The 27,672-nt window shown below is 37.3% G+C and overlaps 2 protein-coding genes and 1 long non-coding RNA gene across 3 annotated transcripts; 2 read left to right on the top strand and 1 right to left on the bottom strand.

Moving 5' to 3' along the window:
* Positions 1–1,029: 1,029 nt before the first annotated feature.
* slc9a6b (solute carrier family 9 member 6b) lies at positions 1,030–11,078 on the top strand. The gene is made up of 16 exons (XM_067433482.1): positions 1,030–1,413; positions 2,425–2,624; positions 2,744–2,821; positions 2,934–3,010; positions 3,368–3,480; positions 4,815–4,920; positions 5,678–5,819; positions 5,930–6,035; positions 7,485–7,573; positions 7,671–7,784; positions 7,879–7,990; positions 8,062–8,215; positions 8,295–8,325; positions 8,476–8,561; positions 10,532–10,637; positions 10,766–11,078. Exons 1-16 carry the CDS (start codon positions 1,140–1,142, stop codon positions 11,057–11,059), a joined length of 2,082 nt encoding a protein of 693 aa, XP_067289583.1. The 5' UTR covers positions 1,030–1,139; the 3' UTR covers positions 11,060–11,078.
* Positions 11,079–12,010: 932 nt separating this feature from the next.
* fhl1b (four and a half LIM domains 1b) lies at positions 12,011–24,001 on the top strand. The gene is made up of 6 exons (XM_067432739.1): positions 12,011–12,103; positions 19,503–19,682; positions 20,601–20,775; positions 22,568–22,737; positions 22,918–23,104; positions 23,214–24,001. The coding sequence occupies exons 2-6, from the start codon at positions 19,527–19,529 to the stop codon at positions 23,366–23,368; spliced, it is 843 nt and encodes a 280-aa protein (XP_067288840.1). The 5' UTR covers positions 12,011–12,103; positions 19,503–19,526; the 3' UTR covers positions 23,369–24,001.
* A 1,585-nt stretch (positions 24,002–25,586) lies between these two features.
* Positions 25,587–27,275, bottom strand: LOC137062996 (uncharacterized). The gene is made up of 3 exons (XR_010901326.1): positions 26,942–27,275; positions 26,644–26,767; positions 25,587–25,690 (listed from the first exon to the last, which is right to left on the bottom strand). It is a non-coding gene; the product is annotated as an uncharacterized lncRNA (long non-coding RNA).
* Positions 27,276–27,672: the final 397 nt, after the last annotated feature.

Below are 27,672 nucleotides of genomic sequence, written 5' to 3'. Positions count from 1 at the left end.
TTCAAAAGAAAACAGCTACTCATAAAGATATATATATATATATATATATATATATATATATATATATATATATATATATATATATATATATATATATATATATATCCACCTAAAGGATTATTAGGAACACCGGTTCAGGTTCTCATTAATGCAATTATCTAATCAACCAATCACATGGCAGTTGCTTCAATGCATTTAGGGGTGTGGTCCTGGTCAAGACAATCTCCTGAACTCTGAACTGAATGTCAGAATGGGAAAGAAAGGTGATTTAAGCAATTTTGAGCGTGGCATGGTTGTTGGTGCCAGACGGGCCGGTCTTTCACAATCTGCTCAGTTACTGGGATTTTCATGCACAACTATTTCTAGGGTTTACAAAAAATGGTGTGAAAAGGGAAAAACATCCAGTATGCAGCAGTCCTGTGGGCGAAAATGCCTTGTTTTATGCTAGAGGTCAGAGGAGAATGGACCGACTGATTCAAGCTGATAGAAGAGCAACTTTGACTGAAATAACCACTCGTTACAACCGAGGTATGCAGCAAAGCATTTGTGAAGCCACAACACGCACAACCTTGAGGCGGATGGGCTACTACAGCAGAAGACCCCACCGGGTACCATTCATCTCCACTACAAATAGGAAAAAGAGGCTACAATTTGCCAAAATTGGACAGATGAAGACAAGAAAAATGTTAAGAAATATATATAATGTTTATTTAATGTTGTTTGTTAGAAATGTGCAAATCAAGGTTTTAACCTGTGCATAACAGTTACAACAATTTGAAAATTAATTATATTAATTTATTATATTATACTTATTATACTCGTATTATATTCAGTTTTACCTTTGACCTGTTAGTTCTTCGATTTTAACTTATTTTATTTAAGTTAGTTGCCATTGGCAACATTTCTGTTTACCCCGATCTGGTATAGCATTTTTATACAGGTGTTATGCAGGACCATGTGCAGGACACAAAACTAATCATTTTAAGAGTCCTTTATTTTGTAATGTAATACTTCCGGTCGACTGTCAAGGTTGTTATTGCCGCTTTCTTCGCGCGCCGCTATGTGGAGGTAAATAGATCGCAGTGATTCGCATCAACACAGCCCTGAACTGAAACGACAGACCAGTCTCATAAACAGCCATGATGGGATGTCAAAGAAGACGCACCTCCGTCTCGGGGGCTTTTATGCTTCCCCGTTTGCTGTGTCTGATGTGCTTTTCTGTCATTAGTCTGGCTGAGAACACGGAGATGGTGAATGTGGTGACGGAGAGGAAAGCGGAGGAGAGCCACAGGCAGGACAGCGCCAACCTGCTCATATTCATCATGTTACTCACACTCACTATCCTCACGATATGGCTCTTCAAACACCGCCGCTTCAGGTTCCTGCACGAGACGGGCTTAGCTATGATTTACGGTGAGATTTAGTGAATGCAGTCATAAATAAGTTCACATCCAGGAACATTGTATGTGTAGGAGGGCACCAGACATCTTCCACATGAGTTCATTAATGTTCTCAAAGTACTTTTTAATATAATACTGTTCAATATTTTATTTTAAAATGCATCTCAATAAATAAATAAAAATTACAAAGACAAATAACTATAAACACTCATTAAGTTACTATCAAATGTAAAATAAATATTTCCCAGTTTTGACAGACTTACAAAACTGAAATTTAGCTATATATATATTACACATTTTGTCTATTTTAATACAATTGTGTAGTGAATATTAAAACAATTATTCAAAGTCGTAATTCATTGTAATTGTTACGAATTATATTTTAATGTAATATATTTTAATGTAGTCATTGCATAATAAATATTTAATCTTAAATATAAGTCTTAAAAAATCTTCAAAGCTTTACATTTATTAAAATATATACATTTATTAATACTTATTTAAGATTTAAATTTAGATAAAATTACATAATAAATGGTTTAAAAAGTAATGTAATAAATACTTTGGTGTGTTGTGTAATAATTATGTTTATCTAAATTTAAATCTTTAATATAAGTATTAATTTATATATTTTAATAACTGTAATACATTTAAGTCAATTTTTAATTTGATTATTGTTTAATTCAAAATCTAAATGTAAATCTAAGTAAGTCTTAATAAGTTTATAAATGTAATATTTTAAGTCTATTTTAATGCACAAATATTTACATCTAAATTTAAACTTAAAAATAAATAATTTATATATTTTATTAAATTTAACACATGCAAAACTTTCAGTGTTTTTCTGACTTTATTTCTTATTTTCACTGTCACCGGTTTACTGTAATAGCAATAATTGGTATTCTAGTCTAAACTATGATTACTATGGTAAATATTTTTTCCCGGTAGCATGATTATTACTTTTGTGATTTCTCTGTATGTGCTTTGCTTAACACAATGGTTGACGTATGTTTTCCATCTCCAGGTTTGTTTGTGGGTGTGATTCTGCGCTTTGGTGTCCATTCGCCACAGGACTTCAATGATATCACGTTGAGTTGTGCCATGAACAGCAGTCCCACCACCATCCTAGTGAATGTGAGCGGCCGATTCTACGAGTACAGCCTGAAAGGAGAGGTGCGGGACAACAAGGGTCATGATGTGCCAAATGCAGAGATGCTCAGGAAGGTACTGCTGTTAAATCCTCTAAAATAACAGATTTGTTACCTGCGATTTTTAATGTTCTTTCCTTCTATTGTATGTGAATGTGTAATATTACATACAGGATTTTATTTTCACACTTCTAGGTTACTTTTGATCCTGAGGTTTTTTTCAACATTTTGCTTCCACCCATCATCTTTCATGCAGGATACAGTCTCAAACGAGTAAGAATATGAATATCCTGATGAAAAATAAGCCTGTTTTGTCTCTTATCAATGTGGATTAGCTTGTTTCTTTTTGAGTAATCTTTTTTTTTTTATTCATTTTAACTATCAGAGGCATTTTTTCAGAAATTTGGGGTCCATTCTCTCGTACGCCTTTGTGGGCACACTGACATCATGCTTTGTTACAGGGTGAGTGATGTTTTTTTATAAAGAAAAGAGCTTTGTTATTAAAAATGTAACACTTTAGTTTAGGTCCAATTCTATCTTTTAACTAGTTGCTAATTAGCATACATATTAGTAGGATATTATCTGTTTATTAGTACTTATAAAGCGCATATTAATGCATTATTTTGTGTGATCATGTTTTAAAAACCTGTCCAATACCTAAACAGCACGTATTAACTATTATCAAGCAGTGATTAGGAGTTTATTTAGGCAAAATGACATAGTTACTTTATATTGAGAATTGGACCCTAAACTAAAGTGTGACAAATACAATTATATTATATATTATATAAATAATTTAGTCAAATTTCCTCTGTGCAGGTTGGTGATGTATGGCTGTGTGGTGTTTATGAAAGTCATCGGTCAGCTTGGAGGGGATTTCTTTTTCACTGACTGTCTGTTCTTCGGTGCTATTGTGTCTGCTACAGATCCAGGTATTGTTTGCGCTTTAAAATTATTAAACTGTGTTCTTATATCTAATATACACTATATTGCCGAAAGTTCTGGGACACCTACCTCTTTACATGCACATGAACCTTAATGACATCCTATTCTTAATCCGTAGGGTTTAATATGGAGGTGGCTCACCCTTTGCAGGTATAACAGCTTCAACTCTTCTGGGAAGGCTTTCCACGAGGTTTAGGAGTGTGTTTATGGGAATTATTGAAGCGCATTTGTGAGGTCGGAGTTCTGGGCTCCGAGTTGGGAGTTGTGGGCTTGCAGTCTCCGCTCTAATTAATTCCAAAGGTGATCTATCAGGTTGAGGTCAGGACTGTGCACGCAACCCAGTCAAGTTCCTCCACACCAAACTCGCTCCTCCATCTCTTTATGGACCTTGCTTTGTGCACTGGTGTGCAGTCATGTTGGAACAAGAAGGGGCCATCCCCAAACTGTTCCCACAAAGTTTGAAACGCGAAATTGTCCAAAATGTCTTGGTATGCTGAAGCATTAAGAGTTCTTTACACTGGAAATAAGGGGCCAAGCCAACTCCTGAAAAACCAAACTTTCCACTTGGCACAATGCAATCAGGCAAGTACGGTTCCCCTGGCAACCGCCAAAACCAGACTCGTCCATCACATTGCCAGACAGAAGCGTGTTTTGTCACTCCAGAGAACACTTCTCCACTACTCTAGAGTCCAGTGGCGGCGTGCTTTACACCACTGCATCCGATGCTTTGCAATACACTTGGTGATGTAAGGCTTGGATGCAGCTGATCGGCCACGGAAACCCATTCCATGAAGCTCTGCACACACTGTTCTTGAGCTAATCTGAAGGCCACACAAAGTTTGGAGATTTTGCAGAAAGTCTTCTGCACATTGTGCACCACAGACCCCGCTGTGATTTTACGTGGCCTATCACTTTGTGGCTGAGTTGCTGTTTTTCCCAATATCTTCCACTTTGTTATAATACCACTAACAGTTGACAGTGGAATATTTAGTAGTGAGGACATATCATGAATGGATTTATTATAGCCTACGGGTGGCAACCTATCACGGTACCACGCTTGAATTCACTGAGCTCCTGAGAGCGACCCATTCTTTCACAAAATCTTGTAGAAGTGTCTGCATGCCTAGGTGCTTGATTTTATGATTTAACTCTGATCAAACACACCCGAACAAGCTTGTATATCCGTGGCCACGGAAGTGATTGGAACACCTGAATTCAATGATTTGGAGGGATGTCTCAATACTTTTTGCAATATAGTGTGTTTAGCTATATTAAAATTCACTTCGAATGACTTCATAACCAAGTTTTTAATTTCTTACAGTGACTGTTCTGGCCATTTTCAATGAGCTGAAAGTTGATGTGGATCTCTACGCGCTGATGTTCGGCGAGAGCGTCCTCAATGATGCTGTGGCCATCGTCCTGTCGTCGTGAGTGCACACCCTAAATATACACACAACACACACAGGTCCATTTGAGGTCCTCAGGACTGAGTAATGTAAATGACACCGATATAAATGAGTTACTACAGCTGTTCACACTGCAAGCCGTAGTGCTCAATTCTAATTTATTGCTCAAATCAAATTTTGTTGTTATTGTTTAGTTTTGCTGTTCACAATAATTTTGAATATGGACTTATGTGCTGAGTGTAAACAGGTCACTATCCTGAACTGACCCTCATCATGTGCAAAAGAACAATAACAAATGGCTCGCAGCACGCTGTCATATGAAGTAAGCACGGAGGCTACTGAAGTCAGCGTTTACACATTCATTTATAAAGTGATGTGCGAATTTGAGCACAGGCATTAAGGAGGACACAGACAGAGTAAGAGATCGATTTTTTTCCTTGTATAGAGCAGCTGCTTATTATCCCTCGACTGACTAACTTCGCTGCCGTCTTCCATTTCCATTGAGTGACCAAAGAACTTCCGTTGTGTAAAATCTTTGAAGTGACTCATCAGTGTAGAACTGTGACGGATGTTGATCTAGAGCCGGGCTGGCCAACATCGGTCCTGGAGAGTCACAGTCCTGCAGTTTCTTGCTCCAACTCTGAGCAAACACACCTGAACAAGCTTGTATATGACTTTCTTCTTTCAGACGAATATAATCTGTGTTGTAATCATGTTCAGTCAATCATGAAATGTCTTATTTCAAAATGAAAAAGTATCTTTTCTCACCTTCTATCAGATCAATAGTGGCATACCAGCCTGAGGGAGACAATCGTCACACATTTGACGGCAGTGCCCTGCTCAAGTCTCTGGGTGTCTTTCTAGGGTTTTTCAGTGGGTCATTTGCAATGGGAGTTGCAACTGGAGTCATGACAGCTCTGGTATCTATGTTTTACTTTTCTCTTCATTTTCTAAATGTACATAAGGACCCAAATGAATCAGTCTAAACCTGTTTAATGTGGCTGATATATTAATATTTGTTGTTATTTAGGTCACAAAGTTCACCAGGCTAAGAGATTTCCCCTTGCTGGAAACGGCCCTTTTCTTCCTCATGTCCTGGAGTACGTTCCTGTTGGCTGAAGCCTGCGGCTTCACAGGTGGCGTCTCTAAATTGCTTTATTACAGGAATACTTGATTCTACGAAGCCCCTATGGGGACATGGTGGCAGGAAAAATATTTGCGTTCTCTTAAAAATGTTTGCGTTCCCCCGAGAAACTTTTGCAAGAGATTGCAAAAGAACAGATTTATTATTTTTCCTCCCAGTCTCATATTTTCCACCACCCTGTCCCCTTAGGGGCTCTGTACGATTCTAATCAGTCAGTGCTCTAATACAATACATTTACATTTAAGGACGAGCGACACCAGTGTAACAAGGTTCTTTGATGGAAGGAAGGAGGCGGGAACCGGCGAACATTCAACTAAATTGAATTTAAATAAATAAACATAACGAAAGTAACGCGGGCAGCCCCTCACGAACGACTGCCCGCACACACACACACACAATAAAACGAGGACAGCCCCTCACGGACGACTACCCGTTCACACACACACACAATAAAACGCGGGCAGCCCCTCACGGACGACTGCCCGCACACACACACAATAAAACATGGGCAGCCCCTCACGGACGACTGCCCACACACACACACACACACAATAAAACGCGGGCAGCCCATCACGGACGACTGCCCGCACACACACAACAGAACGTAAACAAAACATAACATAAAATCCAGGCCTGGTCCTCTCTCGTCCTTGACTGGTGTCGCTCGTCCTTAAATGCCTCCGAGCTCCCTCATGAGAGGACTCATGAGACCGGTGTGGCTCGCAGGTGACGCTCTTTCACAATCACGTCCCCGGTCTCACTCGCTCCTCCCATGTCTCTCGCTCGTTCACCTCGCCACATTCATAAACTATATTTTTTATCAATAATGTTATTAACTTAAACTATTAAAAATAGTATTAAATAAATAAAATATAAAGATTTGATGAGGACTTGAATGAAACTAAAACAAACATAAAGCTAAAAAAAACCTATTTAAAAATGACAGAAGCAAAGCAATTATTAAAATGTTAACAAAACTTAAAATGAAAACTGAACATATAAAAGTGAATTCAGTATATTAAAGGGTAGGTTCACTTTAAAATGAAAATTAGCCCATTATTTACTCACACTCAAGACATCCTAGGTGAATATGATTTTCTTTTTTCTGATGAACACAATCAGAGTTATAGTAATAAATCTGATGCTTCCAAGCATTATAATGGCTGTGAATGGGGCTCACGAGTTTGAAGCTAAAAAAAGTGCGTCCATCCATCATAAACATACTCCACACGGCTCCAGGGGCTTAATAAAGGCCTTCTGAAGTGAATTGATGGAGGTTTTTATGTAAGAAAAATATCCATATTTAACACGTTATAAAGTAAAATTTACTCACTTGAAGGTGAGAAAATCATGGAGTCATTTTCATTTTAAAGTTAACTAATCCTTTTAAACTGTAATTGTAGATAAATAAAAGTAAAATAATCTTTGTTTCTGTGTTTAGGTGTGGTTGCAGTGCTCTTCTGTGGAATTACTCAGGCTCACTATACATACAACAATCTTTCTGCTGAATCCAAGACTAGAACCAAACAGGTAATGTGGATTTAAAAGCCATCAAACAACTGTACAAACTGTTTGCATGGTTGAAAATTGGTATGCTGATAGCATTGTCCTCCGTTTCCCCCAATAGTTGTTCGAGGTGCTGAATTTCCTGGCTGAAAACTTCATCTTTTCTTACATGGGATTGACACTTTTCTCCTTCCAGCACCATGTGTTCAATCCCTTCTTTATCATAGGTGCATTTGTATCCTTTTGTAGCAGCATGTTTGCGCTGTACTCATGAATTGTGTACGGATAAACATCCACACATTATCCTTGACCGTGGCTTTCATTTCTAGCTGGCCATATTTCTTGGCAGGGCGGCCAACATCTACCCCTTGTCTTTCCTGGTAAACTTGGGCCGCAAGAACAAAATTTCCTCCAACTTCCAACACGTCATGATGTTTTCAGGTAATACCTTACCGTTTAATACGCATCATTTCCTGTTTTCTGTTGTTGATGATGTCACGCTGACCTCACAGGTCTCCGAGGGGCTATGACCTTTGCCCTCTCAATCAGAGACACTGCGACTTACGCCAGGCAGATGATGTTTTCTACCACCCTACTGATCGTTTTCTTGACCGTGTGGGTCTGTGGGGGCGGGACGACCCCCATGCTGTCACTCATGCATATTCGGTGAGTCTTGCATTTTGGAAGCAAACTATATCTTTCTCTCATTTTTTGTTTGTGCTTAAATTACATTATCTTTCCACAGAGTGGGAGTGGACACAGATCAAGATAATACTGTAAGTTCTACTCATATCTGCTGGATATGCAAGTGATGATATCAGTAAAAATGCTGTTTAACCTTCAAATATTTACTGTACAAATCTGTACCATAAGGGTAATATAACAGGCTATATTAACTTTTTGTATTTTTCTCTCTGCTCATATAGGTCACAGCACCAGATGCAGTGACACAAAGAAGTACCAAGCATGAAAGTGCCTGGCCGTTCAGACTGTGGTACACTTTTGACCACAAGTATCCTTCAGTTGTTTTGTATTAAAGCTACACTGTGTAACTTTTTTTAGTTTATTCTTAGCTAAAAACACTTATTTCTTTAAAAAAAATATGTGCTCATTAATGTATATTTACTTCTTTCAAGTAATAAAGTATTCACGTAAGTTTAATATGTCATTGAAAATACATACGGGTGAGGGGTACGAATGCCGGTCGCCATGTTGCCCCTCCATCTTGAAAGTACATTAGCCAAAGAGGGACATACCCATAAATTCAAGCTTCGCCTTTCGCGTTTTAACACTCGATGACACCGTGTCGAATGTGAAGAGGGGGATTGCCATGTTAATCTTGGACTAAATCGGCCACCGTAGGAGTTAAAACGAAATCAGAATTGAGAGGAACAGAAACTATTATTCACTGGATGGTCATATACCTTTAAGCCTAAAGTGTAGCTTTAATGACTTTATAGGAAGATCCGATTACTTATGAATGGGAGAAAGTGCAACGCCCAATATAGTGAATAAGCCCCGCCTTCTAAATGAAAGAGCCAATTGTTGATTAGAAATTTTGATTGCTGTAGAAACAGGCAGTGTTCTGATACACATTTGGGATTGTGCATGTGCATTAGCTTTGTCTTGGCTGGAAACATTTATTTTATTTGTCGTAATTCGAGGATTTATCTACTAAATGAGACGTTATTAATATGTGTTGTCCTAAATGTTGTTGCTCATTGGTGATTTCAAATATGATATTTAATCGCAAGGGAACAGCTTTGGAGAATTTGACATTTCCCCATTCTAAGAGATAGGAGCAGCACTTGCATGCCCAAGAGGCATTTAAGCGGCTCTACAATCATTTTATGAAGCGATGACTATGAGAATAGTTTTTTTGCGCACAAAAACTATTCTCGTCACTTCATAAAATGATTGTAGAGCCGCTGTAGTGAGATGGGCTTTGTAACGACGTCTTTAGTGCCTTTATGGGTCTTGAGAGAGGAAATGACATTGGTGTCAGTGAAGGCCTGTCTGAGCCATCGGATTTCAACACAAATATCTTCATTTGTGTTCCGAAGATGAACGGAGGTCTTACGGGTGTCGAACGACATTAGAGTAAGTAATTAATGACAGAATTTTCATTTTTGGGTGAACTGACCCTTTAATTGTTCTTTAAAAATGATTTAAAACTACACCCTAGATCACTACATGGTGGATTTGACCATTATATGCAACCGTAATGATCCATAATTCAGTACAGTATTTTAAACAGTAGAGGGCGCTCATGGCCAGCTGTAAAATTTAAAACAAGCTTTGATTTTTCCATCTCAAGTAGCCTATAACAAATAATGTTTTGTTTGATTTATTTGTATTGTTTTCCTTTTTTAAATGTTTATTCGTTTTAATTTTACATGTTTGTGATTTGATTAATTACTAGCTTTTCATCAGCTCATGAACCCCCTAAAATTTACTCAGGAACACACAGGTGGAAACCCTACACTCGAATTAAAAATGTTCACAAACCGGACTAATGATTATTATATAGTTATTATAATTTGAGACATGCTACAAATTAGAAGTACAAATTGGAATACAATGTATAAATAAATTATGGAAAACTTCAAAATAAATGTAAGTGTGCATGAAATGGTAAAAATAAAGTATATAATTGATACAAAAACATATAAATTTATCATAATGTTACCAAAAAATAAATAAACTTAAACATGTTCTTTTGACATTTCTATTTATAAAAACTAAATCCTGAAAAAAATTGAAAAGTTTTCACAAAAGTATTATATTCAGCAGCACATCTGTTTTAAAAATTGATCGTTACGATAATAATAAATGTTTATTGAGCAGCATATTAGAATGATTTCTGAAGGATCATGTGACTGAAGACTTAAGTAATGATATGTAACAGTATAACTGATAAAACTAGTAGTAGTATAAATAAGTCATTTTAAATTATGGTTAATCCTTAATGAAGTGGTGCAGTTATTTAAAACCCTTCCTCACACACAGTGGGCCTCCTCTCACTACCACTCTTCCAGCCTGCTGTGGTCCAATAGCACGCTGTCTTACCAGCTCACAAGCCTATGAGGTAAACCATTGAACCATATAAGATTTTGGCTCATACTACAGTGTAAAAATGTGTGAATTAAATATGAGCACATGAATGTAATCTGAATTGTGCATCATGGATGTTCTTATCCCTCACGTTCTTGCTAGAATGCTGGTCAATTGCATGATGAGGACACGGAGCTGATTCTAAATGACGGCGATAGCTTTATGTACAGTGACATGACGATCAGCACGGATTCCCATGGCATGCCCACCACTTCCACAGGCCAGGCTGGCCTTTACTCACTAGCAGGAACATCAGATGATCCTCTCGACAGGGAGCTTGCGTTCGGAGGCACCCGTCTGGTCCTTCCTACAGATGAGCCTCCAGACCCCCTGACATCATTTCCTCCTCCTCCACCATCCCCGCCTCTGTCGGACCCTCTGCGCCACAGAGTCTGAGCCTGCTGGACAGCTGCTGACCTCTAAGTGAATCTTTTTTTCAGAGATATTAAGTTAAAGTATTATTTATGCTTTTATTGGTTTATTATATGTTGCCATTAATATGTATTTATTTGTCTAGACACCATTCTTATATGGCTGTGGTTGCTAATCCTTCTGTTTTCTTCCTAATTTCTTAACAGAAACAAAAAATGTGCCAAAAAAGATTCTAAATAATTTTGTGTTTAAGTAGTGTGTAGCTTAGACTGAACGTCTGCCTCTATTGTGAATGCATTGATTGATCATTTCAAAGCCATAGATAACTTGTGAGTCAATTGTGGATAAATCTATTTAAACAAGTGCCTGGTTTCCTGGTGTGTGTGTGTGTGTGTACTGTACTATGGATTCATCATTACCTCATAACATTAACTTATGAAAAGAGATTTCATACAAGTTTGTGAAAAAGTGACTTATTTCAAATTGTTTCCACATCCTTTGACCCTCTAATAAATTAGTTTTGATGTACTTTTTAAGCCAGTGTTGGAAATTGTTTGAGCGCAGCCATCTTCTTTGTTTAATTTACTTTAAGACATCGATTTCGTATTTTTACAGGTAAACAGTGCTAGACATAGCTGGTGGAGTTTTAAAAATCTTACAGAAATTGACTTGTATAATAAAATGGAATACATTTTTATCATGGAAAAGGCTCCTATTTCATACAGTGAAACTGTTGAATCTTAATTTGATTGTTTTTGCCGTGAATAGGCCTACATAAAAACCTTCAAGCCCTGTGGATTTACGAATCCCACTATGGTAAAATATCTTAATATTCATGAGCCAAATCTTCATCATTGGTTGGTAACTGCGCAGCGCCAGGATTACCTAATTAATATTAAGAAGAAAGCATACGCCATTGGACGTCTACCAATGAACGTTAGCATGACCTAATTTATATTAATGAGCTAAGATTTCTCGACAACCCACCAACCAACGCTAGAGCAAAACACATTGCAACTTTGCTGTGGCTGCAGTGGACAGGACACACTCCGTGTCCCGCAGAAAGAGGTAAGTTCAAATTTCTCAACGGTTGAAAAAAAAACAGGATAACGAATCATCGAATTTTAGAAATAGGACAACGTTTTCTGAATAGGACACGGAGTCACAGGGGCGTGCTATTCTGCCTAGTAGCCTACATGCAAAGACCTGTGCCAAAAACAAAACACAAAACAAAAATAGAGGCAGAAATTATATAAAATAAAGTTTTCATATTTAAGTAAATAAATAAATAATACAAATAGCTATACATTAAAAATATTTTCTGTGATTTAAAAAAAATTATATATTCTATTCAGTTTAGTGTTGTAGGCTATATGCATTTTTCACCTGCCACCCAGATTTATAACATACATCCTTAATTAAATTCTTGAAAAAAGTTAACATTTTCAGAATGGCTTCTCTGTTTAATATTTATTCTGGCCAAGAAAGAAATCTACCCTTATTTATGTTGGTTTGATTAACCTGAATGAGTCTGAATATGAAGTGCACTAATGTAAGTACAGTAATGGGGCGTTGGCTTCAGGGATTTTCTGCATGTTCTTTCAGCCTCTGAAATCTGTTTCTTATTAAAGATTTTCACTCCAGAGATCTAGCCACATGTCTAAGGCATGGACTGATGGGCTGAGAGACTCCGCTGGACAGTTTGTGTCTAAATTGTGTGCAGAAAGGAATTCACCCCATGAGAGTGATATAGATATATCTGTCTTTGATGTCCATAATTCTGCCATTACCTGTTGCGCATTCCGAGGAAGTAAAAATGCACAGGAGAATTATTAGGCTATTATACCATGTCTGGCATTCGTTATTTAGCTTTCTATCCATTTTCCCATGTGGGCACTTTTTGCTGACTTAAAATGATGCTTTACAGACAGTGATTTAAGTGTATTATTACTAAGGTAATTAATATAAAAATGTGTTGTCGTACACCTTATGAATAGTACATAAATTAATAACAATGAGTACTGACATAATGCACATTTAAAATTGGAACCAAACACCCTGTTCATACCCCAAGACAAGAATTGTATTGTATCAAGGGCGCATCTCATGTGTTTGAGTCACTGCCTCATGACTGATTATGAATCAGGAGCCAGTTTCAAACTAAATTCCTAAAAATCTGAAGAAAACCGCAATTACTCTATAACTAAGGGTTTTATTAAGGAGTACAAAATAATACTCAAAAACAGTTGACATGGCCCATCAACAGAGCTGTCTGTTGCTCATTTACCTTCAGATCCAATTTTACATCTGTGAAATGATCTTGTGTTCTCATTCTACCAAGAACACAGTGGGGACCGGCAAAGCGTTTGCAATTGCCTTAAAGGGATAGTCGCACAAAAATAACAAGTCTGTCCCAAGACGTTTCAAAACCTGCATGATTTTCTTCTGATGAACACAGATATATTTTTAAGAATGTCGATAACCAAACATTAACTTTCATAGAATGTGAAAAAGATATTATGGAACTCAATGGTTTGGTTATTCTTAGAAATATCTACTTTTGTGTTCAGCAGAAGAAACTCATACAGAAACTCATTGGAACAACTTGAGGGTGTGTAAATGATGACAGAATTTTAATTTTTGGTGAACTATCCCTTTAACGTCAGATGAAAAGTGATTCATTCCTCTACATTTTTGCTTGTTGGGGCCTTTTTTAAAGCATATGTGGAAACATTTAGGTAAGAACTGGTTGGATTGATACTCCGTTTTTTCTCTCCGTTTTGTGTATTTGACAATGCACATGAAAGCAGAGGAATATCAGTGAACACAGCCTACAACAAATATTACAAACTGTTTGTATAATGTGTAAAGGGTGACATTTACTCCAAAAGCTGATCTTAAAGTTGATAAGAACAGCTTTTATTATTATTCTATGGAATGTTCTGATTGGTCAATCTCAACATTTAGAAGTGCCCTTCGACTTTTTCAGCTTTTGAAAGAACTATTTCAGACAAAAACAGCATTTTTGTCTGAAATAGTTCAGACACTACAGGGGAAAGAACTACAATCCCATGAAGCATGCAAATGACAATCAAATTAAAAACTATTGAGAAATATAAAACAATTGATTTGAAGATGTTGATTATGTCCTATATCTTTTACGTTTATTGCAAAATATGCATATATATATATATACTGTATATATGCAAATATTTAAGTGAATAGTGAGATTGACTTGCGCTTCGTGTGAGGGAATAAGTACTTAAGAGCTCTTTCGGAGCAATTTACTTGTTTTGGTTCTCTGATTGGTGATGTCTTTGCAAAATCCTGGGTAATGTAGTTTTTAACTCTGATTTCCGTGATTAACGTGAATATAAAAAAAAAAAAAAATTGAAATAATGTGCACTGATGACTTCAACAATTAACATTAACAACCTCATAGTTCATAGGTCCGTCTTCAACAGTTTATATGCTATTTATTAAAAAATCGATGTATTTTCACTTCCATTTGTTGCACACTATATTGTACTTTTTGACCAACCAATGAGGTATTCCAGAACCCCATGTAATAAATAGCCTATTGGTCGAGCCAGGTCCCTTTAAGAGAAACATTATAAATTATAATGAATTTCGGTGTAATTATATGGTGGTTTAGTAAATGTGGCCCCAGGTTAACCCTAGAGAGGAACGGTAGTCTTGTTTGAGTTTCCTCTTTGTGAAAGTGTATTTAGGAGTGCACATCAAGAAGACTAGGGTTACACCGCTGGCCAGCCGTCTCGCCTGTTCTTCTTACCGCCACTTCACAGGCTTCCTGTTTCCAAGCGTTTGCCACATTCTTCAGCAAGTAGATCATGCCAGCACAATAACGCTCTGCCAAGACCCCTTCAATTTTCCCTGCTGTAAAACAGGGTTAATTACCATATTTCAGATGACCCATGTTTGCTAATTAGGACCATTTGTGTCTTAAAATGCATTTTAAAGAAACAGTTCATCCAACATATGTTTCTCTGTTTGGGTTAGCGCATATGCACAAGTGCGCTCGTGTGTGGTTTTCAAATGCAGTAATTACTGTAAAAGTGATATTTTGAGCTAACCAGCAGGTGATGTCATTGCCCAACTTCTAATTTGGTTGCCTTTACCATATGCACCGCACCCTATTGTGGCTGGCAAAGAAAAATAACTTGTTAAATGCACGCAAAAGCAGCATAAAGGAGGAATAAACATGGACCGTATCGCGATATTATTTTTCTCTTCAGCTGAAGCCTCACAGGCTCTCAAGTTCCCTCATATCGCATCAACCAATGGGTCACGAGCAGCGTGACTGTTCCAATTCTTCCCCTCGTTTGCTTTGGCTGCTACGCTTACCCGACTGTGTTCCAGATGCTGGTGCATGAGGTCATCCTGAAACCAGATTCCAGTCTCAACAGTCTGCCATCTCCCTGGAGATCACATTAAATATTTGACTAAAACAAGGGTCTGTCAGTTCGCCATTACATCATCGTCTATAAAAATGCCCCCTTTCACACTTATCTGTGACCCAGTAAGCGGGTTCCCTTATTTGCTCATTATTTGTTTTAATTGAGTTGTTTGGTATTAATTATAACCAAGGGAGTGAAGCTGTGGTCTAGTGGTTAGCACATGTGCTGTGGTGTGGCAAACATGTGAGATTGAATCTGGGGTGGGATTCATGAAAATCTGAAGTAAAAATAATGAAAGTTAATGGATAATTATAATAATTTAAAGTCCGCCTGTAGTTAATAATTGTATCATATAATGTTATTATAACTCGCACGATCACACATTGGTTAAACGGTAGTTTGTGACATCAGAAACACCACTGATTTCAAACTGTCTTTCTGAACACTTTAGTTCACTGCAGTTTTAAAGGGGGGGTGAAATGCTGTTTCATGCATACTGATCTTTTTTACACTGTTAAAGACTTGGAATCCCATACTAAACATAGACAAAGTTTCAAAAGTTAAGGTGGACGTTTGATGGGAGTATTTCTTTGTCAAAAATACTACTTCCGGTTAGTCATAAGTTTCGGCAAGTTTTTTGAGATCATGCGTCCCCTTTGACGTTAATGGGGGCGGAATTTCCTTGTATGGGCCTTACGGACAATTCTACCGGAAGCGCGTGAGAGAGAGAGAGGGAGAGAGCGAAAGTAACAGGCTACGCCCATCAAAGCGCTGGCTTGTAGGATGCTGGACAGGTGATGTGCACATAACAATGTCACCAAAAAAGTGCGTTTTTGGTTGCCAGACCAAGACAGTCCTGCACAGATTCCCCAAAAACCCCGCGGTAAGGCAACAGTGGATGTAATTTGCTTTTCCGGATCAGCAACTGAGTTGCGCAAATGTTTATATCTGTTCGCTGCATTTCGGTGCCGACTGTTTCATAAACAAGGCCCAGCTCGACGCCGGATTTTCCCGATCGCCTAATGCTGAATGATGGAGCAGTCCCAACGTTAGAACCGCAGGCGGTGAGTGAGACTGCTTCAAATGTCTGTGTTTTTGCCTATGCTCATCAAGTAGCCCAAACATGATCACGTATAGCTAATTGATCAATGGAGCATGCGATGTGTAGTGCGTGTACATTTGTTTAGCTGGCCACTATATGTGTAACTTTATGTTTGTGTATTGTAAAAGCACTCCAAACAACAATACACAAAGAGGGGGGAAATATGTTGAACTAAATAAGCACGCTTCTTCATTCAAATGCGCTACTATTCCGTGTCTTTCTATGTAAACACTAACTTAACCTGCCGTGCAAAACCAGTCCGCTTACTGTCTACACAAACCACGCGTAAACACACAAACACACGTGCACAACTGCACTTCCCACATGTACACCTTCAAAGACAAAAATACGACGATATAATTCAAGTATAAATATGTAAATAACACAAGTCGCTAAGCATATTATATAGTTAGTGTATAACTTGTACCACATAGAGACGTCCTGCTCTAGTCGTTTTTGCTGCTGCTCCTGTTCAACTGCAGCCTCTGGGTCTGATTCCGGATCATAGATGTATGGCTGTATCTGATTAAAAGCCATATTTTTATTTTGAATAAAGTTTTTTTCCCGCTGTTAGGGATGACACAGCTTTACGACGCACTCGACTCAACACAATAGCAGCAGCGAGCACACGTCATTATTTAGCTCAGCTCACACGACACGCCCCCACCCGCTCGGCTTTTTTCGGAAAGATTTGGAACAGCGCATCTTTCTTATATAATTATTAAAAAAATAAAGACTTTTCGGAGATATGCAGGATGCAATGCTACTCTATAGGTACTCAAGATTGACATGACACTGACTGAAACTGAGTGTTTCACCCCCCCCTTTAAGGAGAAAATACTCAGCATGTACTCAGACTTATGAATTTGTACATTTGTCTTAAAGGTGCAGTGTGTAAATTTTAGCACCATCTAGCAGTGAGGTTGCGAATGGCAACCGCCCACCGCTTACCTCTCCCTTTCAATGCACATAGAGACGCTACGGTGGCCGACACAGGACAAAGATGTCATCTGAGAGAGCAGTAGCTAGCGGTCTGTAGAGCAGTTTGTCCGTTTAGGGCTACTGTAGAAACATGACGCCGCACGGGACCCGTGGTGTATATAAATAGAAATATAATAAAGAAAGGTAGATAGACAGAACGGTTTGTTATGTAAGGTCTCCATACACCACTGAAAGCATAGTTATGTATATTATATTGCATTTCTGTCAATAGATCCTCATAAATATAACACACTGCACATTTAAAGCATATTAAAAACACCAGATAGACATATAAACAACATTAAAACCTTGATTTTCACCACATGGGGACTTCAGAAAAACAAATGTTCTTAATCTTAAGCTGGAAAACACAAAGAAAATAATAGTTGAGAAATGTTATCCTTAAATCTAGCCCCTGGTTCACATTGTTCTCCTCATCATTTCTATCCTCACTTGAACTCTCCCATAAAAACACCATAAATCCAAATTGAAATAGTATGAGCCAGTGAACTTTGAGCTTTGGTGAGTAGCTGTAAGAACGGAGCTAAAATGTGATTTCCAAATGTCTATCTGGTCTGTCATTAAAGTTAACTGACCAGGAAACAGAACTGGAAAGGGTATCATGAAGAACAGCACACTTCGGAAGCCTTCAAACTTTCTAGAAAAACAAGACCACTTTTGCCAAGTCCTGTAACAGTATCCCAAGTATTTAAGCCTCATTGCAGTTTAGATACTTCTCCTGTGTCTTTAAAAAAAAAATCTTCTTCTGCTTGTCTAAAACAGACGTGGAGGAAATTTGGTTTTGGATGGGTTAATAAGACCACTCTGTCAGTACAGGGGACCATATAGAAAAATAAGTCTGAGAGAGAAATTGGAGGTTGGAGTTTATTCTGATTTTGGCAGTGATGTTAGAACTTGAGAAAAACATATTTAGGGACTGTGCAGAACAATTTGCCCAGTTTCATTTGAAACTTTGGGATCGTCCAGCTCTCTATCCATTAAGGATGTTAGTTCAGAGTTTGCATTTGCAAAGGAGACAGGAAGGTAAACTTATTATTTTTTCCTCTGCTTTTGGGACTTGAGTAGAGCAGTAAAATATGTCAGCCATTAGTTAGTTGACAGACAACCCACCTGGAAGTTTTTCAGATCTGAGGCATGCTAAATAATTAACCAGACAGGCCTAAGCTCACTGCAAAGTGAATGAGAGGTTCCCTCTTTAAACTTTGGTAAAGAACTGTTAACATTCCTCATCTCACCACATGCATACCAGACATACTTCTGCACGTATAAACCAAAGCGATCAAATTTGTGCCCGCATAGGCTACTAAAACATGCACATATTCGCTTGAAGCATTTGCACAAAAGTTAATATTTCATTACCAGGAAGTGTTGGTAACCTGCCCTCATTTTTAATGACTACAAGTTCCCATTTACGTTTGTTTTGGCAAGTGAAACAATATGTAATTCAAACCAGGCATTCGTTTATAATCAAATTTCTCATAACAAATTCAATTTTATTGCATTTCCGTGGCTGGTTCATGACATCGTTTGATTTAGACATTATAGTGAACGCACTGTTTTGTTGTTACCGAAGAGATTTAGGTCTGTCATCTTACTGAAAGAACTCATCCTCACTACAGCTGAAATGAACCCGCTATCAGATCAAGATTAGACCTGAGGAGGACAATAAAAAAACACACATGCTGTGTGCTGTTGCCTATGGTTACATAAAACTCAAAGCAATTGGGCCCTTCCGCCTAAGGGAAAACGGAACAAACTATCTTATCAATAAATGACCTCACACAGTTTCCTGGGGAAACTCTGAACACTGTTGGTTGCATGAGGGGGTGTGGGACGTGAAACAAAAGATCCTTTTCTTTTTCTAAATTTATAGGCTTCATGATGTATTTTTATGAGCTAATTTTATGATCACGATGAGGTAAATCGCTGTTATTATTTCTCACAGAACTCGTGCGTTTATTGGGCGACTATGGCAGACCGTTCCAACTGTTTTTACTGTCGCGAGGACCTCAGTGGAAAGAAGTTTGTGAGGAAAGACGAGAAGCAAGTCTGCGTGCGATGCTTCGACAAGTTCTGCGCCAACACCTGCACAGAGTGTCGACGCCCAATCAGCACCGAGTCTAAGGTAACACGTGATATCTGGATCCGTATGTGTGTTTTTTTAGTGGGTGGTGTTTCCGCAGTTAAAAAAATGACACAAAAACACAGGCTGACAATGTTGGTCTGAAGTGGTTTTGTGCCCGACATTAAACTTGACATTAATCTGCTTTGTTGTATCCTGCCCCGTATCTGTAAGAGCACTTAGACAGGCTACTAATTTAATGGTTTAGAGAAATTTTAGTAATCTATATAAATTAGGCTTTGAAGTCGAAATTAAAGTAGCCTACTGTATAGACCTACATACAATTTTTGTATTTCAATTTTTTAAAATAATAATAATGAATCAAATAAAAATAAGTATATGCTCTACCATTCAAAATGTTGAGTCGGTAAGATGTTTGAATTTTGTCTGCATTTCTTTTTATTAAAAAATACAATAAAATCAACCATTGTGAAATTTAATTACAATTTAAGTTTTCTATTTTTGTATATTTTAAAATGTAATTTACGCAAAGCAGAATTTTCAGCATCATTACTCCAGTTTTCAGAGTCACATAATCCTTCAGAAATCATTCTAATATGATGATTTGGTGCTCAAGAAACATTATTTCTTAACAGTTGTACTGCTTAATATTTTTTTGGAAGCTGATTACACATTATTTTCATATTCTTTGATGAATATGACAGACTTATTTTAATAAGGACATATTTTGTAAAATTATAAATGTATTTACTGTCATCTTTTGATTAATTCAAAGCATCCTTGCTGAAAAAAAAATCTAATAGACCCAAACTTTTGAACGGTAATGTATATTTATATTTAAATATATTACTTTCACAAAATATTCTATTATATTTAGGGCTGTCAAATGATTAATCGCGATTAATCACATCCCACAATAAAAGTGTGTACATTTCTCAGTCTTGGTTCCTGTCTGTGTAGGAGCTTCACCATAAAGGCCGGTACTGGCACTCCGATTGTTTCCGATGTGCCAAGTGCTATAAGAACCTGGCCAAGGAGTCCTTCACCTCAAAAGATGACAGGGTCCTGTGTGGGACGTGTAGCTCACGTGAGGATGCCCCTCGCTGCCATGGCTGCTACAAGCCCATACTGGCAGGTATAGATATAAATGTTTATGTGTTTTTATATAAAGTAGTTTGATATTACTTAACAAATCTAATATGAAATAAATATAAATGTTTGAAAGTTTATGAACCCCTTGCTGAATCTGTGAAAATGTGAACCATTTTAACAAGATAAAATGAATCATAAAATAATGCATGTTATTTTTATTTTTTTAGAACTGTCCTGAGTAAGATATTTGACATAAAAGATGTTTACATAAAGAATACATATCCTTCAGGTTCTGAAGATTCTTCAGTTTTCCTACACACACACACACACACACACACACACACACACACACACACACACACCTAAAGGATTATTAGGAACACCTGTTCAATTTCCCGTTAATGCAATTATCTAATCAACCAATCACATGGCAGTTGCTTCAATGCATTTAGGGGTGTGGTCCTGGTCAATCTCCTGAACTCCAAACTGAATGTCAGAAGGGGAAAGAAAGGTGATTTAAGCAATTTTGAGCGTGGCATGGTTGTTGGTAGATGAGCCGATCTGAGTATTTCACAATCTGCTCAGTTAGTGGGTGTTACATGTATAACCTGTCTGCTGTGTTCTTTGTGTTTTGAGTTCAGCCCCGTGACCTAGTTTCTCCCCAGTCTTCCTAATGAGTTATGTCTATCACCTGTGTCCTGTTAATTACCTCGTTTAGCCCTGTGTTAATTACCTCGTTTAGTACTCAGTTTCGCCTCAGTGTTTGTCCGTCGTCGTTCATGTAAAGTGGAGTGTCTGGATGGTCCTGTGGTATTTCAATTAAAAGATTCTTGTTCCAAGTTCACCTTTGCCTTTGTGAGTTCGACCTACACGCCTGATCTGTAACACTGGGATTTTCACACACAACCATTTCTAGGGTTTACAAAGAATGTTGTGAAAAGGGAAAAACATCCAGTTTGCCTTGTTGATGCTAGAGGTCAGAGGAGAATAGACCGACTGATTCAAGCTGATAGAAGATCAACTTTGACTGAAATAACCACTCGTTACAACCGAAGTATGCAGCAAAGCATTTGTGAAGCCACAACATGCACAACTTTGAGGTGGATGGGCTACAACAGCAGAAGACCCCACCGGGTACCACTCATCTCCACTACAAATAGGAAAAAGAGGTTACAATTTGCCGAAATTGGACAGTTGAAGAAAATAAAAATGTTGCCTGGTCTGATGAGTCTCGATTTCTGTTAAGACATTCAGATGGTAGAGTCAGAATTTGGTGTAAACAGAATGAGAACATGGATACATCATGCCTTGTTACCACTGTGCAGGCTGGTGGTGGTGGTGTAATGGTGTGGGGGATTTTTCTTGGCACACTTTAGGCCCCTTAGTGCCAATTGGAAATGGTTTCTGACCATGTCCATCCCTTTATGACCACCATGTACCCATCCTCTGATGGCTACTTCCAGCAGGATAATGCACCATGTCACAAAGCTCGAATCATTTCAAATTGGTTTCTTGAACATGACAATGAGTTCACTGTACTAAAATGGCCCCCACAGTCACCAGATCTCAACCCAATAGAGCATCTTTGGGATGTGGTGGAATGGGAGCTTCGTGCCCTGGATGTGCATCCCACAAATCTCCATCAACTGCAAGATGCTATCCTATCAATATGGGCCAACATTTCTAAAGAATGCTTTCAGCACCTTGTTGAATCAATGCCACAGTTCTGAAGGCGAAAGGGGGTCAAACACAGTATTATGATGTTCCTAATAATCCTTTTGGTGAGTGTATGTATATATTTTTATTCATTTTCCTTTCTAATGTGTTTGATACAGGCACTGAAAACGTGGAATACAAAGGCAACTCATGGCATGATGAGTGTTTCACCTGCTATCAGTGTCAAAAACCAATCGGCTCCAAAAGTTTCATTACAAAGAACAACAACATCTACTGCAGCCCTTGCCACGAGAAGAAATTTGCCAAGCAGTGTGCTTGCTGCAAGAAGGTGAAAGATGTATTAGAAATGAATGTATTTTAGTTAATGATTACTTTTAAAGTTGTTGATTTCTTAATATTCTATAAATACAAAACATGTTCTTTTATGATAAAAAATAAATTAAGATGTTTTATGATAATGACTGTAAAGAGTTGCCTCACTGTATTGTTTCCACATGTCTTCCTCCAGCCCATTACCACAGGAGGTGTGAATTACCAGGACCAGCCGTGGCATTCAGAGTGCTTTGTGTGCTCCTCCTGCCGAAAGCCTCTGGCTGGCACCCGCTTCACCTCCCACGAGGAAAAGGTCTACTGTGTGGACTGCTACAAAAGCACTGTGGCCAAAAAATGCAGCAGCTGCCAGAATCCCATTACAGGTTTGAATCCAAACACACACAAATTTCTCGACTTTATGCATTCTTTTAAATGTTGTGTATTTGACTTGAATTAAAGTGACAAATAAATCTACCTTTTCTCATCCCACAGGATTTGGCAAGGCTACGAACGTAGTGAACTATGAGGGAGGCTCTTGGCACGATTACTGCTTTAACTGTAAGAAGTGCTCTCTCAACCTGGCAGAAAAGCGTTTTGTAGCTCGCAATGGAGACATTTACTGCTCTGACTGCTCCAAGAAACTGTAAGCGCCTGCTCACCGCGGAGACGCAGAAGAGTGAGATTAATTCAGAAAATAGTCCGCATTCATTTGAATTTATACAGAAAGCCCACATAAATATGCTGAAGTATTGACAAAGGCTTCTGTTATGTTGGTTCTGGCTTCTTTACGAGGGGAGTTTGATATTTCCTGTGAGAAGTGTTACGTTTACCTAGAGGCTTTGATGGGAAAACTTATCCCCTCTTTCCAAAGGCCCATTTGTCTCAGGAAAGATATGAGACAGGATGAAAGAGGTGTGTGTTAGGAATTTGAAAGGTTGTATTACCAGTATATCTGTGTTTTAGACCGACTTGTTTCATTGTATCAAATCAAGCTTTGTGTTTATAACTTTTAAATCTGTAACAGCTTGTAATCTTGGCGATTAACTTTTTCAGTACTCTGGGTTTCCACTTTTTTATCTTTTCCGTGTGATTTGAAATATCAATTGAACACTTTGTGATGTTGCCATATAAAAACCCATACTGGAATTTTTTTTTATAAATCTGTTCTTTATTGTCTCTCTTCTTACTTATAAATTGATCTCTCTGTAATTAACATTAAAACTATGTTATTTTACCTTTTGTATGATCTAAGAAAAAATAAAGTTGAAATTTTAAGAAAATGTCATTTGTATTTGCCATTTGCTGTCTTTTTCAAAGAGCAGCGACATCTAGTGGAGTAATGTAGCACAGAATCAATAAACGTTTATTTCATATCAGTATGCAGACTAAAAACCTCGTCTCGTTAAATTAACTTTGAATTTTTAAACATTCTATATAACAAAGTGTGCATTTTATTATATATTGTTTTGTAATAAAATACTCAATAGAACACCAATAAGTTACCAGTTTAGCTAAATAAACTATATTGAGTTATATTAAAGGTGGGGTAAGTCTTATTTCAAAACCGTTTAGAAAAAGGACACTGGCCAATGACACTGGCCGAGTGGAATAACAAACTTGTAGCCAATCAGCAGGTAAGGGGCGCGTCTACTATTGATGGTGAGAAGAGCGCTCGCTCTCGCTCTGTGCACTTCATTATTCAAAACACACGAGTCACGCAGGACATTAGCCGAGATCTAGCCTAATATATGCTGCTTGACTATGCTCGTGTGTCATGTTCGCTTGCTTGTTAGTCCATTTGCGATCGTATTGTGTCTCACTTCAGCGATGATAAAGACCCGCTCATTTCCACACCGTATGGAGCATCTAAATCCCCTCACTGTGTGCTTCAAGCATCAGCTCACACAATGTCTCCGACAAGTAAGATACTATACACTGTAAAAAGATAACTGTGAAAAATACAGCAACTTGCTGGCAGCAATTAGCTTGTAAGTTGCTGTATTTCATTTCACAGTATTCTTACTGTAAATATAATCGCAGTAACTTTTAAATTACTGTAAAAAAATGTACAGTAATAATCACAGTACTGTATTTTATAATTATACTGTAATCAGGATTAGTGCATTAATTTTTTGTACTGTAAAATAAAGACACTGTCACAAATGCCATTTATTTTCTCACTTTTAATTTCAAAAATTCATAAAAAAAATAGTATAGCATAATTTGTTCAATGTTACAATTTATCTGTAAATTTTTTATTTCATCACTTTTCTGAACATACAAAAAAAACACTTTTCTGAACAAACAAAATCAATATTTATTAAAATGTTTGGATAAAATTACAAATGTATAAAAATATAATGATTTAAAAACAGCAGGATTTCAAATCTATATATTTTCTGAACATATACATTTTTTTCAATAAGTTAACATTTCTCTGTGAACAATTTATTTCATTTCAGCACTTTTTTGAGCAAACAAAACAATCAATATGTATTCAAATGTTTGGGTAAAATTACAAATCTATAAAAATTAAATGATTTAAAGGGATAGTTCACCCAAAATGTTTAATTGTGTCATCATTTACTCACCCTCAACCTGTATAAATTTCTTGCTTTTGCTGAACACAAAGAAAGATATTTTGAAGAATGTCGGTAACCAGACAGTTGATGGGTCCCATTGACTTCCTTAGTAGAAAAAAAAATACTAAGGAAGTCAATGGGACCCATCAACTGTCTGGTTACCGACATTCTTCAAAATATCTTTCTTTGTGTTCAGCAAAAGAAAGAAATTCATACAGGTTGAGGGTGAGTAAATGATGACACAATTTAAATTTTTGGGTGAACTATCCCTTTAAAAACAGAAGGATTTCAAACCTGAATATTGTTTTTCTCCAATAATGTTTTTTTTCCCATAACTATTATTCTTTTAAAACTTGACCTGGACTTCCTGGGCCTGAGTCTTCTACCCTGTAGAAGAAGAAATTCATTATTAATGTAAAAGTTTAAAAGTAAGACAGATGGGTTGATGACATACACATAAAGTTTTAAATAAATATTAGTATTTTTTATATGCTTTGTTGGTGGTTTGTGGAGTAGCATCCCCCAGGGCTGATATTTTTTATAGCTTTACAAAAGATAAATGTAAATGTATTTTCGTTAACACAAACTGTAACATCTGTAAAAATAACAACCTATTTTTAAAAGATAAAATGTAAATATTATGGAGTTGCAACTCGACTCTTATTAGACAGAATTGGTTTCTGTCATTTGCCATTACTTTAATATTTAATAACTGTCTACATGAATATTATAAAATTGTACATGAATATCCCACATTTCTGCCACAATACCATGTTTGCAGTTAGTGATACAACAGTGAAATTTATGTTTGTGAGTTCTGAATGGAAAAGTATTCTAACTGGCTGGTGTTGTCACACAATGTTCCTCCTGTTTTTCATGTCAGTGTTGTTGAATCACCTTGTGTTGACGCTGTAAAACTGCCTGATTTGAAAATGATGCTTGGCAGGCCTAAAGGGATAGTTCACTTTAAAATGAAAATGCTATTATCACATACTCAACCTCAAGTTGTTTCAAACCTGTATGAATTTCTTTCTCCTGCTGAACACAAAAGAGGATATTTTGAAGAATGTCGGTAACCAAACAGTTAACTGGAGCCAGTGACTTCCATGGTATTTTTTTTTACTACTATGGAAGTCACTGGCTCCAGTTAACTGTTTGGTTACCGACATTCTTCAAAATATCCTCTTTTGTGTTCAGCAGAAGAAAGAAATTCATACAGGTTTGAAACAACTTGAGAATAAATTTTAAAGTGAACTATCCCTTTAATAGACAAGTTGCTGGCCACCCCTGACTTTCAATCACCATTTAAAGGTATTCAAGGTAACAATTAAAAGTCTCACCTGGAATTAGTTGTTCTGCCAGTCATACTCGATGATGTCCCTGATGACCACCTTCCCAGTTTGTCTGCTAATCTGGACCTTTGAATTGCACTCGCTGTGCTCTGGGTTAATTCTGACGAAGAATCTGAAAATAAAAACATTAGGCTATGCATTACCCTATCCAAGAAAAAATACCTCTTTTTTTTCTATTGGATCAGTAACAACTAGAGATTTTTGGAATGTAAGTGCAAGATGCTTTATATGTGAAGTAACCCTTAATATTGGCATCTATTGTGTATGTTGAGTGCTTGGATCTTACCGAGCATGATGAGTCTGGGAGTGTTTGGCAGGAAATCTGAGCCTCAGCGTTTGCTTAGGTGGAAGTTTCTTGTAACACAAAATAAAACGAAAACACAGTTTTAGAAATCACAAGTTCAATATTCATAAGAGAAAGTGTGTGGCAATACTGTAAAAAATTACAATTTCAAATAATTTTTATTTAAAGCTAACGTAGCTACTATTTAATAAAATAAAAGACGTTATAAATGTAATTTCGCCAGATAAGACAAATATTAATGCAATATATGCTCCCAAAAGTCGGGAATGGCACTCTATTAACAATCTAACGTTATAGTTTCTGCAGCTTGAAGGCAATGAAGTTCAGAAAAATCATGAAATTATTAAGAATATGTTAAGTAACGTAGCTTAAAGGGGTACTTCAGCGCTGGGAAGATGAATCTGTATTTAAACTGGGTCATCAATGTAGTAGAAATGTAAAAATTATTTTTGAATTTGGTGTCTTCTAGACTGAGAAAAGACAGAAAATGTATTTTTGTCCCATGGGGATGAAAGACTACAATTCCCAGAATGCTTCGCTGCCCTGTGCCATTCCCCAACGCAACCAACTTGATTACAGTGACTGAGTTAGAGAAGACACTACAATTAAAAACTGAACGTGTCTGTTCAATATAATGAGTGAGTCACCGCGAGAGTATCACAGCACTGAGCACTAACTGCACGAGTGATGAGAGCTGAGGTAATCGCGACTAC

Source organism: Pseudorasbora parva, chromosome 23, assembly GCF_024679245.1.
Source record: "Pseudorasbora parva isolate DD20220531a chromosome 23, ASM2467924v1, whole genome shotgun sequence".
Lineage (NCBI taxonomy): Eukaryota > Metazoa > Chordata > Actinopteri > Cypriniformes > Gobionidae > Pseudorasbora > Pseudorasbora parva.
Note: the sequence above shows the minus strand (reverse complement) of the source record. Positions and strands in the feature narration are given on the sequence as shown.

Bases quoted from the DNA above. Each gene is read 5' to 3' on its own strand.
- slc9a6b (XM_067433482.1), top strand. From the start codon at position 1,140: ATGATGGGATGTCAAAGAAGACGCACCTCCGTCTCGGGGGCTTTTATG. The intron at 2,625-2,743 runs GTACTGCTGTTA...TCACACTTCTAG, and splicing joins ATGCAGAGATGCTCAGGAAG to GTTACTTTTGATCCTGAGGT. The intron at 8,562-10,531 runs GTATCCTTCAGT...GAAGTGGTGCAG, and splicing joins TGGTACACTTTTGACCACAA to TTATTTAAAACCCTTCCTCA.
- fhl1b (XM_067432739.1), top strand. From the start codon at position 19,527: ATGGCAGACCGTTCCAACTGTTTTTACTGTCGCGAGGACCTCAGTGGA. The intron at 20,776-22,567 runs GTATAGATATAA...TGTTTGATACAG, and splicing joins CTACAAGCCCATACTGGCAG to GCACTGAAAACGTGGAATAC. The intron at 22,738-22,917 runs GTGAAAGATGTA...GTCTTCCTCCAG, and splicing joins AGTGTGCTTGCTGCAAGAAG to CCCATTACCACAGGAGGTGT.